Source organism: Melanerpes formicivorus, unplaced genomic scaffold (genome assembly GCF_026170545.1).
Source record: "Melanerpes formicivorus ecotype bairdi unplaced genomic scaffold, bMelFor1.0.p_v2 SCAF_49, whole genome shotgun sequence".
In the NCBI taxonomy this organism is placed as follows: domain Eukaryota; kingdom Metazoa; phylum Chordata; class Aves; order Piciformes; family Picidae; genus Melanerpes; species Melanerpes formicivorus.
In genome coordinates, this window is record NW_027142401.1 from 4,425,485 (window position 1) to 4,442,006 (window position 16,522).

Below are 16,522 nucleotides of genomic sequence, written 5' to 3' on the forward strand. Positions count from 1 at the left end.
CGTGCCGCCGCGGGGGGGCGCCGCCGTCTGACGTAGCATGGACGGGGCGGCCCTCGCGCCGCGCCTGCGCGGGTCGCCCACCGCCTTCCGCTGCACGCACGTGCCCCGGAAAGAGGGTGCCAGGAGACAGCCCCGTCCTCCACGAGAGAGCTGCCCACACCCACGCAGTAGTGCGCGTGTGGAAGGGCGCCACCGCCCGCGGGGGAGGAGTTCACGCATGCCCAGCCTGAACGCTACAAGTCCTCCCTTCGCGCATGCTCCATCTGCTCGCCTTCCTGCTGGCACGGCGCCTGGTGGCTCTTCCCTGTTTGATGCGCACGTCCGTTGGAGAAGCCCTCCTCTTTCCCCTGCTGGCGCCGCGCTGCCCGTCCTTAAGCTGGCGCGACGTAGTTCCTGTCGGTGCTGGTCTCGGGCAAGCCATTTTCCCAGGGGCCACCTTAAGGAGCAGCTGGTGAGCGCGTCCCGGAAACGGAAGCGAGCTGGGGCCTGCGGCTGAGGGCGAGTGGTGACGTTTCTCTGGTCGGTGGGTGGCGGTTGCCGGTGGCGTCTGGCGGTTGCCGGTGGCGGCTGCGGAGCACTGGGCGGCCTCGCCGCGGTGGGCTGGGCTTCAGCCGCGGGCCCTGCGCCCCGCTCCCGGTGAGTCCTCAGGCTGCTGCCGTGACTGGCGGCGGTTTCTCGGGGCCAGGCGGGCGCGCTCGGGCCGAGCCCACTGGTGTTGCAGTGGCGTGGGCAGCCGCCTGGGCCCTTTCGGTCCCGGGGAAGGGGCAGCGGGACTGTCCTCTGGCAGTCCGAGTGCGGGGCGGTGTCTGGGCCAGGCAGGGAACTGCGTTCTACCGACCTGCTGTGTGGCATTGCTCTCCCGGCCCGGAGAGGGCGGAATTACAGCGCTCCTGGGGAAGCCCTGGCTGTCCGTGCAACCCATAAAGTCCTTGCCTAGCCCCCTGCCTGGCCAGTGGCTGTTGCCAGCCCGCAGGGGGAAAGTCAGGGCTGGGTACCTGCCTTCAGTGTGTTTTCCCCTTTTTCCATCAAAAGATGGACGTCCGGCCCCAAGCAGGACAGACAGCCAGTGCTGTGGCTCGCAGGGTGCCTGCCTGTGCCTCTGTCAGGTAATCTTAGAAGGTGGAGGCTGACTAGCGAGTTGTCGTTGAGTGCCGTTAGACTTTCAGTGGATCTCACCCTATCTGTTTATCTTTAGTGTAAGTTTATCGTATCCCCTTTGCTCGTTGCCTTTTTTAAACAGCTGTTACAAAAGGAATTTGAATGGCTGATGTGTGTAAAAGCTGTTATCTTCTTAAATGTTTGTGTGTTGTGAAAGTACTCTTAGTTTAGCTAGGCAAGCTCTGCTTAGAGGTTTGCACTAGATGGGTAGGCAGTTTGTCTCTTTGGAGTTGTTTTACTGATCATTTCCTACAGCTTAATACAAGCTATTTCTCACTATTTCTCCAGCCCCTTTATTCCTGAAATGCCAGCTTTCCAGCAGTAAGCGGAGTATTTGGACCCTGGGCAGTAGAAGGATAACTTGGGAGCTCAGCGTGGATGTGCCCAGGCTGTTTTCTGCTAAAGGCAGCGCAGGCTGTGCAGAGCTCACGGCCTTGCTCAGCCCTGGGCCTGCTTGATAAGAGCCCAGAGTTTACTGTGGGACCCTGCCAGATTGAAACCTGTTTGGTGTGTTTATGGAGTGCTGCATCAAATCTACAAAGCTCTCCCAGGGCTAGAGATGCTCTGAATGCAGCATATATGTGTTCTGCAGTGCAGTTACTGTTAATGCCCTTCTGGCTATTTGCCAGCCCAAGTTGGCTGCTTGCTAAAACCAACTTGGGTGTTTTTATGTTGTGGGGCTGACAGCTTTGATGTACTGTATGGGAAAAGCTACATTGACTTCTGTATTTGGCATTCCTTAGTCATTTTGATGGCTTATCAGTACTTAATGTGCTAGAGAAAGCAGTTGATATTAAAATGCTCAAACTCATCCCTTTAGCATACTATTTATGATACTCTTATTGTAAGGCTGTTGGAAGAAACTTTTGGGGTTTTGCAGTGGAAACATTTGCTAATAAGACATGATTAAAACTTTGTATTTGGACACCTATAGAGCTCTGGAAATGAAATATTGAGCATTCACCTGCTGCTGTATGTCCAGGGTCTTGTATCCAAGCATTCTGGTTAAGTTTTCTCATTGGCTGCAGTTTTAGCAGCTCAAAGCTTAATGAAGGTGATGCTGGTTTTAACATTTTATGGTTTGCTAACTAAGTTCCAGTATATTGCAGCTTTACATGTATGATTTCTGCCTGCAGTTGACAAATAGTCTGGTTTTCCAATCAAGCTGTTAAGTATACAATGTGTTTTTTGCTTATTAAAATGCAAGTGTGTTTATAGGGTTACTGAAATGGGAAATTGATTTTGGTTTAGGTGTGAGATAGCTAAAGTAGAGACAATAAATAGTGTTCAGTTTTGCTAGCAAAATACTTTGCTACTGATCATACTGTCCTTGCAGGTTGTGGAGCTTCTAGGATGTTCTGCTGGATTTTATTCTTTCATGTAGCATATTATTGCTGATAAGATAAAAAGCAGCATTCTGTCTGGAACTCTGTCTGGACTCTTTTCATGCTGTATTCAATGCATAAATATTGCAGAGTGAAATGCTTCTTAATTGCCCATGTGAAACCTCTGTTTTTAAGTAGGCCATCAGGATATACTCAAATTAACTTCAGGCCAATAATTCCTAAAAATAACTCTTAAAAACTTCTGTGCTTTCTGGAAGCAAATCTACAAGGCAGGTTTCTTAACCCAGAAAATACTGCAGTCATTAGAATAGAATAGACCAGGTTGGAAGAGACCTTCATCGTGTCCAACCCATCAACCAATCCAACCCACCTAAACAACTAAACCATGCAACCAAGCACCCCATCAAGTCTCCTCCTCAACACCTCCAGTGATGGTGACTCCACCACCTCCCCAGGCAGGCCATTCCAATGGCCAATCACTCTCTCTCTCTAGAACTTCTTCCTAACATCCAACCTAAAACTCTCCTGGCGCAGCCTGAGACTGTGTCCTCATGTTCTGGTACTGGCTGCCTGGGAGAAGAGACCAACCTCTGCCTGTTTACAACCTCCCTTCAGGTAGTTGTAGAGAGTAATAAGGTCACCCCTGAGTCTCCTCCTCTCCAGGCTAAGCAACCCCAGCTCCCTCAGTCTCTCCTCATAGGGCTTGTGTTCCAAGCCCCTCACCAACTTCGTTGCCCTTCTCTGGACACGCTCCAGCAAGTCAACCTCCTTCCTAAACTGAGGGCCCAGAACTGGACACAGGACTCAAGGTGTGGCCTAACCAGTGCAGTGTACAGGGGCAGAATGACCTCCCTGCTCCTGCTGGCCACACTGTTCCTGATGCAGGCCAGGATGCCATTGGCCCTTTTGGCTGCCTGGGCACACTGCAGGCTCATGTTCAGCCTACCATCGACCACTACCCCCAGGTCCCTCTCTGCCTGGCTGCTCTCCAGCCACTCTGACCCCAGCCTGTAATTTGTGAAGGCATAGCTTCAACTAGCTTTAATTTTGTTTTCCAGATTCTTCTGAGCTGTACTTGAAGCTGCCAAAATGGTTCTAGCAGATCTTGGAAGAAAAATAACTTCAGCATTACGCTCCCTGAGCAATGCTACGATTATCAATGAAGAGGTATGTGGGTATTCATGTGTGGCAGCACTAACATGAAAGCAAAGTGCTGAGAAAGTTTTCAAGGGCTGATGAGGAGCTTGAAGTAGGTTGGTGTTCACCTGAGGATTGTTTCTTCCTTCAAGTAAAAATCCTAGCTAGGGGATTTCCACCCCTGATGGCTGTGCTTATGGAGATCAGTGTTCTGAGGTGGTGGCACTGGAAGAGGCAATATATGGCTCAGTTTGGGTGGAAGGTAGGCCCTGAGACTATGCAGACTGCTCTGATTTATGTGGATGTGCCTGCAGCTAGGCTATGGAGATGTGTAGCAGGCTGCTGAAAGCTGAAGTGTAGAAGAAGAAATAGCTTGCATTTACTGTCAGAAGCGTGAGGGATGTTTTACATTTGCTGCCTTTATATTCAAGCCAGCACAGTGTGTGGTTCTGGAAACTGGTGGACTTGGTAGAGGGTGGCTTGTCTTTTTTTTTAATTGAGTTGAAATTATATATAAGTGTTTCCTATTATATGGACTGAAAAGCAAGATTGAAAACTAACTGATGTGATGGTTCAGAAGTGCCTCTAAGTAAATAAATGGCTAGAAACACTTTTCAGATAGGCAGGCAGGTGGCTTAAATTAACTCAGGTAGGCTTATAAAGACCTGTAGGACTGGAACTTGTGAATAGAGGAAAGGTCTTACTAAATCTTAAGCTGGGAGGGAAGTGAGTCAAACACAGCCAAATGAAATTTTTTCAGCAGTAGAAGCTTTTCTCCTGAAAGAGCTCAAGCTGTGCAAATGAGACCATTCAAGCAAGTGCTATTTTCAGAAAAGCTTTTTGTTCAGGACTTTCTACTCTGAAAAGTCACAGGAATGCAGTTCAGTGGTTCTGAGGCACACATTTGCTTAGAAGGCATACCCCAGAGCAACAGTGCAGCTTCTGCTGAGAATGTAGATAGCAGTGTGTCCTCCTTGCTTTTGAGGAATACTTTCATGTACAGAGATTGTGCTGTGTCAGGAGATTGGTTTGTGGATTTCTTTTACAGCTAAGAGTACCCATAGGGAAGTTTAAGAAACGTTGCTGCTGTTATCCTTCATGCAACAGAAAGTGTTCTCCATTACACAGTTATAGTGTGCAAATTACAGCCCAGGAACCCTTCTTTTCCAGTATTAGGCTTTCAAATTGCATGTACAGAGGAGCAAATGCATAGACTGCTTTGTGGCAGACAATATAATGAAAGGATTGCATGCATTTAATTTGCAAAAGCCTTGCTTACATCTGAAATGCACTGGAAGATTCTTATTTGGAGCTAATAGTGGCCTAGTCAATACTGTGTATTGCAAACCCATTTCTTTCTTTTGTGCTCCAAAGGTTTTAAATGCTATGTTAAAAGAAGTATGTACAGCATTACTGGAAGCTGATGTTAACATCAAACTTGTGAAGCAGCTCAGAGAAAATGTCAAGTAAGTGGAATAAAGAAAATACATTTCACTTCTGATGTTTGTGAAAGTTGTAATTTGAGGTTACTAAAGAATAAGCAACTTCTAACTTCATTAGATACACCCAGTTCAACAGGAAAGGACTGTTTGAACTAAATGTCTAGCTGGTTCCATCAAAAGAATCTCTCAGGTTTAGCTGGTTGGTTATTGCTGTTAGAGTAGTTTAAAACAAACTGTTGCTGTCATGCATTGAGTGGTGTAGTAAGTTTTGTTCACAGTATCACAGTATAACTAAGGTTGGAAGAGACCTCGAGGATCATTGAGTCCAACCTGTCACCACAGACCCCATGAGTAGACCATGGCCCCAAGTGCCACATCCAATCCCCTCTTGAACGCCTCCAGGGATGGTGACTCCACCACCTCCCTGGGCAGCACATTCCAATGGCGAACGACTCGCTCGGTGAAGAACTTTCTCCTCACCTTGGGTCTAAACCTCCCCTGGCACAGCTTGAGACTGTGTCCCCTTGTTCTGGTGCTGGTTGCCTGGGAGAAGAGACCAACTCCTTCCCAGCTACAACCACCTTTCAGGTAGTTGTAGAGGGCAATGAGGTCTCCCCTGAGCCTTCTCTTCTCCAGGCTAAACAATCCCAGCTCCCTCAGCCTCTCCTCATAGGGCTTGTGTTCAAGGCCTCTCCCCAGCCTTGTTGCCCTTCTCTGGACATGTTCAAGTGTTTTGATGTCCTTCTTAAACTGAGGGGCCCGGAACTGGACACAGTACTCAAGGTTCCTTCCTAGACAGCACATCACCATGTTCTGTGGTGGATACAAATTGATCTGTGTAGATGACCAGTGCTGCTAGCTTGGCTATTTTCAGATGAGTAATTCAAGTAGATGCCAGTCTGAAAGATGTGTTTCAGAAGCCTGGTTTTTGTCCTCCATACAGAAGTAGTATCTCTAATGCATGTCTCTTAATGATATCCTATCTGAAAACTGAAGGCAAATGAGAGTGCTGTTCTGTTTGCAAGAACTTCATTTGTTACTAGGTTAAAGTGATCCTTTAACTTATGCGAGTGTTTCATGGTTTTCCTAAACTCAGGTCAGCAATTGATCTTGAAGAAATGGCATCTGGCCTTAACAAAAGAAAAATGATTCAGCATGCTGTCTTTAAGGAACTTGTTAAGGTAGGACTTCAAAATTGTGTATTAAATCACCTTTCTGGTACAGCTTGGGCTGTGGAAGCAGTGTAGTAGCAAGCTGAGCTTTAAGTTGTGAGGTACCTGCAGTTACATTTTCTGTTGTAAGGTTTCTTACTATTGCAGACAGTAACATTCTTCTGATGGAAACTAACACCTGGGCATGTCTCAGGCTAATTTCAGTTTCAGCTTCAAGTTCAGCTGTTGTTACTCTTCAATTTCAAGATGAAATAAAGTACTGTAAGCTTCTGGTATGTCTTTAGTTGTCCCAGAAACAAGCCCTTGCTATCCAATTGATTTATTCAGACTACTTCAGCCTTTGGGAAAATGTTAAGTAACAATCCAGCAGTTCATGGAGAATTTCTTTACTCCCCCTGCTTGGTCAGATCAGTGGCTGGGTATCACCATTCTCTCCTTTTATATAGGCTTTTGTTGTGTAGTCTGTGCCCACCCTTATCATGGCTCTCTAGAAACAGTTCTATACTGTAGGATTCTCACCAGAAGAGGTCCATCTCAAGCAGAGATGGTGGGGTAGAGGTCATGTTTCTGTGTTATTGTACTCATGCCCTACCACCCTGACTTTGGTGTTGATGTTAGAAGGAAATTAACACTGCTGTAGAATTACTATGCATAGGGGTTGGAACTAGCTGATTCTTGGGGTCCCTTCCAACCCTAGTATTCTATAACCCTATGATTCTATAACGCTGCAGGCTATAGATAACTTGCACATGCTGTTGCTGTTCACTGTAAATGAGCAGGCATCTAAACCAAATTAAGACTAGAACATGCAGAAATGGGTTTGTTCTACTGAATATAAAACTATAGAGACCTAGCATGACAGTGACTGCTGTCTGCTTCTGAATTTCAGTCCTGCAACTTAACATTGTGCTTTGTTCTTTAGCTTGTAGATCCTGGAGTCAAAGCATGGACACCCACCAAAGGAAAGCAGAATATTATAATGTTTGTTGGTTTGCAAGGAAGTGGTAAAACAACAACTTGTTCAAAGGTAACTTGCATTGAAAGTGTGTGTGTCTGTTTTTTGCCCCTCAGGGGAGGTGGTGGTGATTGGACTCCTTTGGCAGGATTTGTTTATTAATCTGTGCTGCTGGTATTACTAGGAAAACAATCATCACAGTATAGGTACAGTTTTGCATAGGGGGTTCTGAGATGAGATGGATGTCCAAAGTAATACTATTTTGAGGTAATTTATGGCTAGTAGGACTTTCTTTAAGACTTTATTTTAAACTGAATTCTTGATGAAAGAATATTATAGATGATAAAGATTATTTCTATGCTTTGCTCTCTGGGTTTAAGACTAGTACCATGCATGGACCCTTTCTCATTCCATTGCCTGTTTAGGGCAACCAGAAGTTGGCCTCAATGTTAGATAGCTCAGTTAAGTATGACTTGTTGGTGTGAAACCCATTCCAGCCCCAAACTCACTGAGGAAATTTGGATTTGTATTATTAAGGCTTAAAAACAGAATGCTAATGCTCTGAATTGACCCTTGAGCCATTTATGATTGTTGCTGGGAAGAAAATTTACCTTATGGAAGAAGACTGGTAGATCTTTGTTGCTCCTCTTAGCCATTTGATTCAGAGAGTCACGTGGGCAATATCAGATATATCACTGCTGATTTCTTGAGACTTTCCTAGTGCTTCTGTAGGCAAACCTATGCTTTGTGAGTTTGTCTTAGGTCAGTCAAATGCTCTGTGAACATATATTGTACCAGTCCAGCTGAATCTTGCAAGAAATGAAGGATTCCATCCATCGCTTTAAAAGATGTCTTTGCAATGGAAATATCTTTGTTCTTCTGGAGCTACAGAAACAAAGAGCTGTTTGAGTTGTAGCTGTTACAGTACTGAAGTACCTACTGCATGGGGTGGTTTTGTTTGTAAAAGCAAGGCCTATCTGTCATTCTAACAGTGAGCAGAATCCAGGAATTAATAAAATGCAAAGTGGAATGGTTTATAGTATTTCCTACCTCAGGAAACCGAAATCAGAGGCACAGTCAAGCAGCTGTTTTCATCTTGCCATTAATAATTACTTGTAAAACATCCTTTGCCAATTAACAGATGCTGACATTTGATACCTGTGCAGTGTTACTAAGGGGTCTCAGTTATAGGAGGGCTGGACTGACTTTGTGCCCTCTGTGTACTTCAGTGATTTAAGCTGTTACTCAGTGTCTTGCTTTCTAGTGGAATTTTGGTCTGACTACTTGTTTTGGATTTGTTTTCACAGTTAGCCTACTTCTATCAAAGGAAAGGTTGGAAGACATGTTTAATATGTGCAGACACATACAGAGCAGGTAATACAGTATTCAGTGATGTGGTTCTTTATTTTTAAAGAAGTCTGTAAGTATTAGAGATAGTTATTTGCTTATACCTCTCTCACAGGTGCTTTTGACCAGTTAAAGCAGAATGCCACAAAAGCAAGAATTCCATTTTATGGGAGGTAAGCATCTTTCAAAATCACTTTGGAGAATGATTCAGCACCAGTGATGCATTGCTCCTTATTGAACACCTCACACCTGTGCCATTAGGCAACACTGAATGGGGCTTGATTTGTTATAATACTTGCTTTGACCAGATGAAAATTCTCCCTAGTTCAGTACACAGCCTGCCAGTAGTAGCAGGTAGGGATAGTGTAAGAAGAGATAAAGCACCTGGGACGTTCTCTTTGTATAGCAGTTTATAGGCCTTTGCCAGACACATTGAGATTTTCAGGAGGTATCTTTGCAGGTTGGACCCTTAATTTTTACTGTCAAGTAGGGACAGCATTGAACCTCAAATAGATTTATTGATAAATAGCTTTCCCCAAAGCTTCACTGCAGCTGTGCTAAATGTTAACCCTTAGCTAAATGTTATTTCAGAGAAGGGCTACTAGAACTTAGTGCAATCTTCAGCAGGTTAGAATCCTTTGTGCTTCAGTTCACTGAATACTAAGGGCAGAGGGCTTAGGAAGGAATATTTTCAATCAATTTTTGCTTGACATAAGAGGAAAGTCCCACTTGAAACCTAGATTTATAGTTGAGTTTACAGTCAAGTGATAAAAGTTTGAATTTGGTTTCTTGGGGGGACGGGAAAAGAATTACACGTGTGTGCAATAAAGGATATGTTTCTCCTTGTGATCAGTTACACAGAGATGGATCCTGTAATTATTGCCTCAGAAGGTGTTGAGAAATTCAAGAATGAAAACTTTGAAATAATAATTGTTGATACAAGTGGACGTCACAAACAGGAAGACTCTTTGTTTGAAGAGATGTTGCAAGTTGCTAATGCCATAGTGAGTAGCTTCAAGAAGCTTCTGTTACAGTAACTTGACTACAATTCATGTATCTCCTCATTTCCTGTGTGGCTTTTGCTCCTCTGGAATGTGTCAGTGCTTTCACTCCCAGATTATATTAGAAATTACAAGTGGAAGTGATGGAAAAAGGGCTGAATGATCACTGCTTGATAGTTCTGTGTCAGTTTTAATTCCTGTGTCTGTAATTCAAGCTGAAAATCCCAGCCCCATTAACAATATCTGTGCTGTTCATTACTCCAGCCATGCAAGCTGATAGAGTTGGGCAACTAAAGAGCAAAGGATGTTTGCTGGAAGTGAGTAGCTGGTATAAAATGCAGGTGGAAGGCCCCATACATTAATTTTTAAGCAGATGTGTAAGGCTATTAACTTCAAGTATCTTGCACTGTTTCCTCTATTAATGCATTGGGTTCTAAGATACATGCTCCTTAGACTCATAGAATCCACAAGGTTGGAAAAGACCTCAAAGATCATCAAGTCCAACCTGCCACCCAACACCTCATGACTACTAAACCATGGTACCAAGTGCCACATCCAATCCCTTTTTGAATCCTTATTTGCTTTAAGGTGGAAGAGAGTAGATTTAGACTGAGTATTAGGGAGAAATTATTTACAGTGAGACACTGAAACAGGCTGCCTCCTCCCTGAAGTGTTCAAAGCCAGGTTGGACAGGAACTTTGAGAAACCTCGTCTAGTGGAAGGTGTCCTTGCCTATGGCAGGAGGGGTTTGAATTAGATGATCTTTAAGGTCCTTTCCAACCCAAACCATTCTATGATACTTGCACATAACTAGATTACAGTTCCTGCTTTAACATTTTATTTTTCAGGATCTTTGCATTGAGAAACCAGATAAAAGAATGAGTCTGATCTGGTTTCCTGCAGTTATGTTCTAGATTTGTCACAAATAATCGGCCTGAAACAGAAGATGTTTGGGAGACTTTGATCCCTAAATGAAGCTGGTGCTTCTTGTGTGTGTTTAAAAAGCCTGGCTACTTGATTCTGGGAGTATGACACTTCCTACAACTTCTGCTTTTGGCTAACTTGTTTTCAGTGGGTAGAATGCATGTCTTGCATTCATGTAGAACCAAGAGGAAGATACTGTTAGCTATTAATTGCTTGTTGGCCAATTGCTAATTAGCTTATTGGCTCAGATACTTGGTAAAATGACTGAAGCAATAACTGTAAACCTATTAAATTCTTAATATTCTGTGTGGTAGGTAAGTCAGATAGTCCCTCTATCTGCTGGAGGGTAGAGAGGCCTTGCAGAGGGACCTCGACAGGCTGGACAGATGGGCAGAGTACAAGGGCAGGAGATTGAACACATCCGAGTGCTGGGTTCTGCACATTGGCCACAGCAACCCCATGCAGTGCTACAGGCTGGGGTCAGAGTGGCTGGAGAGCAACCAGGCAGAGAAGGATCTGGGGGTACTGGTTGATGGTAGACTGAACATGAGCCTGCAGTGTGCCCAGGCAGCCAGGAGGGCCAATGGCATCCTGGCCTGCATCAGGAACAATGTGGCCAGCAGGAGCAGGGAGGTCATTCTCCCCATGTACACTGCACTGGTTAGGCCACACCTCGAGTCCTATGTCCAGTTCTGGGCCCCTCAGTTTAGGAAGGATGTTGACTTGCTGGAACGAGTCCAGAAAAGGGCAATGAAGTTGGTGAGGGGTTTGGAACACAAGCCCTGTGAGGAGAGACTGAGGGAGCTGGGGCTGCTTAGCCTGGAGAGGAGGAGACTCAGGGGTGACCTTATTGTTCTCTACAACTACCTGAAGGGAGGTTGTAGACAGGCGGATGATGGTCTCTTCTCCCAGGCAGCCAGTACCAGAACAAGAGGACACAGTCTCAGGCTGTGCCAGGGGAGGCTTAGGCTAGATGTTAGGAAGAAATTCTTCACAGAGAGTGTGATTGCCCAATTGGAATGGGCTGCCTGGGGAGGTGGTAGAGTCACCATCACTGGAGGTGTTCAGGAGGAGACTTGCTGGGGTGCTTGGTTGCATAGTTTAGTTGATTAGGTGGTGTTGGATGATAGGTTGGACACAATGATCTTGAAGATCTCTTCCAACCTGGTTTGTTCTATTCTAGTAATGCAACATCTGTTTTCAGATGGTCCTTTTGTTTTAAACTGCACAGCCCTTATGTACTGTTACTGGAGCAGGTTCTGCTACTGAACATAGTGCACAAACACTGTTGTAGAAAGCAGGAAATTACTATTTCTTATCTTCTTTTTATTAATACTAATATTTTACTGTTACTATTAATTTCTCCTAGCAACCAGATAACATTGTTTATGTGATGGATGCTTCCATTGGCCAAGCTTGTGAAGCTCAAGCTAAAGCCTTCAAGGACAAAGTAGATGTAGCTTCTGTTATCGTTACTAAGCTGGATGGACATGCCAAAGGAGGGGGAGCTCTTAGTGCGTAAGTATTGTGATAGTGCACAGCCAGCCATGAAATGTCTTGGTGTCTCACAGAGACCTGTCTGTGAAAGTGTGAATGTGTCTGCACAGAATCTGAGATTTGAGTCAGTCACAGCTGTGCTCTTACCTTACTTCTGGTGGATAGGGTCACCCATTGATATTTAGTATCAGTCAGAATTGGATAGTGCAGTACAGTAATGTGTATTGTCACATGTCAGACTTCTGAAAACAGCACCAAGCAATTGTGTTTATTGCATAGTATGTATGAGGAGATTTTGCCAAAAATACAAATTTAGACCTAACTGCAGCTTACCTGAAGAAATTTGCTGCTCACTTAATACCCAATATTTTTTCTAGAAGGGGGAAGAAATTATAGTCATGTCCAACGGCCTTAAAACTGCAATGCAAATCACACTTCTGGATTGCCAGTGCCTAGCAGTTCAGTAAAGAATGTCTGCAGTCATACTTTTTCAGGTTCTCTTTATGGACTTCCCATGTGCTGCACCTTGACAGGCTCTACTGACTAGAAAAATGTCACATTTTATCTGATAGGACTTAGATGATGGCATGTCAGACTAGCCTCCAACCACATTTCATAGTTTCATAGTTTCATTCAGGGTTGGAAGGGACCACAAGGATCATCTAGTTCCAACCCCCCTGCCATGGGCAGGGACACCCCACACTAGATCAGGCTGGACAGAGCCTCATCCAGCCTGCTCTTAAACACCCCCAGGGACGGGGCCTCGACCACCTCCCTGGACAACCCATTCCAGGGTTTCACCACTCTCATGGTGAAGAACCTCCTCCTCACATCCAGCCTGAATCTCCCCACCTCCAGCTTCATTCCATTCCCCCTAGTCCTATCACTACCTGATATCCTGAGAAGTCCTTCCCCTGCCTTCCTGTAGGCCCCCTTCAGATACTGGAAGGCGACAATTAGGTCACCTCGGAGCCTTCTCTTCTGCAGACTGAACAGCCCCAACTCCTTCAGTCTGTCCTCATAGGAGAGGTGCTCCAGCCCTCTGATCATCCTCGTGGCCCTTCTCTGGACACGCTCCAGCACCTCCACATCCCTCCTGTAATAGGGGCTCCAGAACTGGACACAGTACTCCAGGTGGGGTCTCACCAGGGCTGAGTAGAGGGGGAGGATCACCTCCCTCGACCTGCTAGCCACACTTCTCCTGATGCAGCGCAGGATCTGATTGGCTTTGCGGGCTGCAAGTGCACACTGAGAGCTCATGTTGAGCTTTTTGTCCACCAGCACCCCCAAGTCTCTCTCCTCAGGGCTATCCTCCAGCCAGTCACTGCCTAGCCTGTATTTGTGCCTGGGATTGCCTCGACCCAGTTGCAGGACCCTGCACTTGCTCTTATTGAACTTCATGAGGTTGGCCTGTGCCCACCTCTCCAGCCTGTCAAGGTCCCTCTGGATGGCCTCCCTTCCCTCCAGCGTGTCTGCTGCACCACACAGCTTGGTGTCATCGGCAAACTTGCTGAGGGTGCACTCAATGCCACTGTCCATGTCCCCCACAAAGATGTTGAATAAGATAGGTCCCAGGACTGATCCCTGAGGGACTCCACTTGTCACTGGCCTCCTCTGGGACATGGAGCCATTGACAGCCACTCTTTGGGTGCGGCCATCATTTGAATGGTACACCTTGTATGGATCTGAAATGATTTGTCAAAACAGTCAAAGTTAACTGACACCAACTTGGTAAATCACTGACTTTGATCTTAAGTGTTAGAGTTCTTAAACTGCCACATGTGTGTTGCTGTTATTTATAGCATGGTGAGGGAAAAGCTTAACTTGAGAGCAAAATGGAAATGCCAAAGGCTTGTTGCAGTTGTCACATGCTTAGGTCTGCTCTGCTTGTTCTATGCTCTGTAGACCAGAAGCAGAGTTCTGATTTTCAGAAGCAAGGTTCTGATTTTTATGATGTCTTAGGTTGTTTCTTATTTCCCAGTGTTGAAAATGTCTGTTGTAGGAGGGTACCACAAGGGAAAAATTAATCAGTGCCTGTCTTAATGTGACTTCTCAATATTAGAACATAGTTGAGATGACTTCTTTTGCTTTCCTCTCAAGTTTCTTAATCTCAGCAACAGAAATAAGCAACTTGTATTTGGGCTGAATTTTCAAAGCAGGGCTTGTATTTTAGAAAGCACTAATTAGGGAAACATCTTGTTAGCTACTCCCAGATTCTCACCCTAAATGCTGGATGTTTTTACATGAATAGTTTAAGGAGCAAGAAAAACACTTCAGAGAGGATGCGTTGTGTTGATGGTGCCTGGCTGATAAGTGGGACAAAAGGGTGGGGTGGTTTTTGAGAGGCTATTTCATGAAATGTATTTTACTGCAGAGTTGCTGCCACAAAGAGCCCTATTATTTTTATTGGAACTGGTGAACACATAGATGACTTTGAGCCCTTTAAAACACAGCCTTTCATCAGCAAACTTCTTGGTATGTACTATGGACGTTGTTACTTATAAGACACTTTGAACTGGATATTAGAAAGTCAAAATGTGATTGGTACTTATTTATTTTAAATGCTAACTTCAGAGCTGGTTGGTTGTTTTTTTTCCTCCAGGTATGGGTGATATTGAAGGATTGATAGACAAAGTAAATGAGTTGAAACTGGATGATAATGAAGCACTCATAGAAAAGCTCAAACATGGTAAGTTATTCCCAAGGCCTGGAGAGTGAGTGTCTTACTGTGACCTGTAATCATGGCAGGTTCTCTCAGAGATGTCAACCACTGAAATAATGTGTGTTACATGTCTAAGCCCATGGCTTGGACGGGAGCACACTGCGGTGGGTTAGGAGCCGGCTGGAGGGCCGAGCCCAGAGAGTGGTGGTGAGTGGTGCCACAGCCAGCTGGCGGCCAGGCACCAGTGGAGTCCCCCAGGGATCAGTGCTGGGCCCCATCCTCCTTAACATCTTTATTGATGATCTGGATGAGGGCATTGAGTCGATCACCAGTAAATTTGCTGACGACACCAACCTTGGGGCAGGAGTTGATCTGCTGGAGGGTAGAGAGGCTCTGCAGAGAGACCTCGACAGGCTGGACAGATGGGCAGAATCCAACGGCATGAGATTTAACACATCCAAGTGCTGGGTTCTGCACATTGGCTACAACAACCCCATGCAGAGCTACAGGCTGGGGTCAGAGTGGCTGGAGAGCGGCCAGGCAGAGACGGACCTGGGGGTACTGTTTGATGGTAGGCTGAACATGAGCCTGCAGTGTGCCCAAGGCAGCCAAGAGGGCCAAGGGCATGGTGGCCTGCATAAGGAACAATGTGGCCAGCAGGAGCAGGGAGGTCATTCTGCCCCTGTACACTGCACTGGTTAGGCCACACCTCGAGTACTGTGTCCAGTTCTGGGCCCCTCAGGAAGGATGTTGACTTGCTGGAGCATGTCCAGAGAAGGGCAGCAAAGTTGGTGAGGGGCTTGGAACACAAGCCCTATGAGGAGAGACTGAGGGAGCTGGGGCTGCTTAGCCTGGAGAAGAGGAGACTCAGGGGTGACCTTATTGCTGTCTACAACTACCTGAAGGGAGGTTGTAGACAGGCAGAGGTTGGTCTCTTCTCCCAGGCAGCCAGTACCAGAACAAGAGGACACAGTCTCAGGCTGCGCCAGGGGAGGTTCAGGCTGGAGGTCAGGAGGAAGTTTTACACAGAGAGAGTGATTGCCCACTGGAATGGGCTGCCTGGGGAGGTGGTGGAATCGCCATCAGTGGAGGTGTTCAGGGGGAGACTTAATAGGGTGCTTGGTTGCATGGTTTAGTTGGTTGGGTGGTGTTGGATGATAGGTTGGACTCGATGATCTTGATGGTCTCTTCCAACCTGATTTATTCTATTCTATTGGAGGTGTTTAAGACCAGGATGGATGAGGCTCTGGCCAGCCTGCTCTAGTGTGGGGTGTCCCTGCCCATGGCAGGGGGGTTGGAACTAGATGATCTTTGTGGTCCCTTCCAGCCCCAAATGATACTATGATACTATTCGAAGTAACTTGTATGCAGTGAAGAACAGCTGCTCCCTTAATAAATGTGGCAGGCAAGTAAATGGAGCTATGATTTTGGTAGGTGAAAAGTCTGTTGGACTTGCCTGTAACTGCAGAAGAACTAGCTTGACTTTCAAGTGTGCCATCTAAAATGGTTTAGCCCTCTTAATAGAGAAGAGGTTTATCTGCTTATCAATGCAGTGTAGTATTTGCCTGGTAAATAAGAATAACTGAGAAAGGACAGTTAGACTGAAATACCAGTGTGAAGTCTGCTAATCTTCTTTTTTTTGTTGTCCTTCAGGTCAATTCACATTAAGAGATATGTATGAACAATTCCAAAACATCATGAAAATGGGACCCTTCAGTCAGATCTTGGTTAGTTATCTCAAAAATAATCTTATTGGACTTCCATTTCTGTTTGATAAACTTCTGCTGTGAAGTTTAAACTGGGTTTAGAGTCTGGGTTGTTTTTTTTTGGTTTGGGTTTTTTTTCCCCAAAGGTGAAATGGTTTGCCTACTGCAGTATGTG

The 16,522-nt window shown here is 45.6% G+C and overlaps 1 protein-coding gene across 3 annotated transcripts in view; it reads left to right on the top strand.

Moving 5' to 3' along the window:
- The first annotated feature begins 327 nt into the window (after window positions 1–327).
- The window catches only part of LOC137452150 (signal recognition particle subunit SRP54), a 42,808-nt gene continuing 26,613 nt past the window's right edge, over window positions 328–16,522 (top strand). For 2 of the 3 annotated variants that reach the window (XM_068160364.1, XM_068160361.1), the window contains exons 1-12: window positions 488–636; window positions 3,563–3,671; window positions 5,016–5,107; window positions 6,180–6,264; window positions 7,178–7,282; window positions 8,518–8,584; window positions 8,673–8,730; window positions 9,411–9,561; window positions 11,852–12,000; window positions 14,354–14,454; window positions 14,582–14,668; window positions 16,295–16,368. In XM_068160364.1, the coding sequence (XP_068016465.1) occupies window positions 3,594–3,671; window positions 5,016–5,107; window positions 6,180–6,264; window positions 7,178–7,282; window positions 8,518–8,584; window positions 8,673–8,730; window positions 9,411–9,561; window positions 11,852–12,000; window positions 14,354–14,454; window positions 14,582–14,668; window positions 16,295–16,368 (1,047 nt within the window). In that variant the 5' untranslated portion in view covers window positions 488–636; window positions 3,563–3,593. Of the gene's footprint in view, window positions 452–487; window positions 637–3,562; window positions 3,672–5,015; window positions 5,108–6,179; window positions 6,265–7,177; window positions 7,283–8,517; window positions 8,585–8,672; window positions 8,731–9,410; window positions 9,562–11,851; window positions 12,001–14,353; window positions 14,455–14,581; window positions 14,669–16,294; window positions 16,369–16,522 lie in introns of those variants that run through there. The other variant, XM_068160362.1, reaches the window with a different exon arrangement.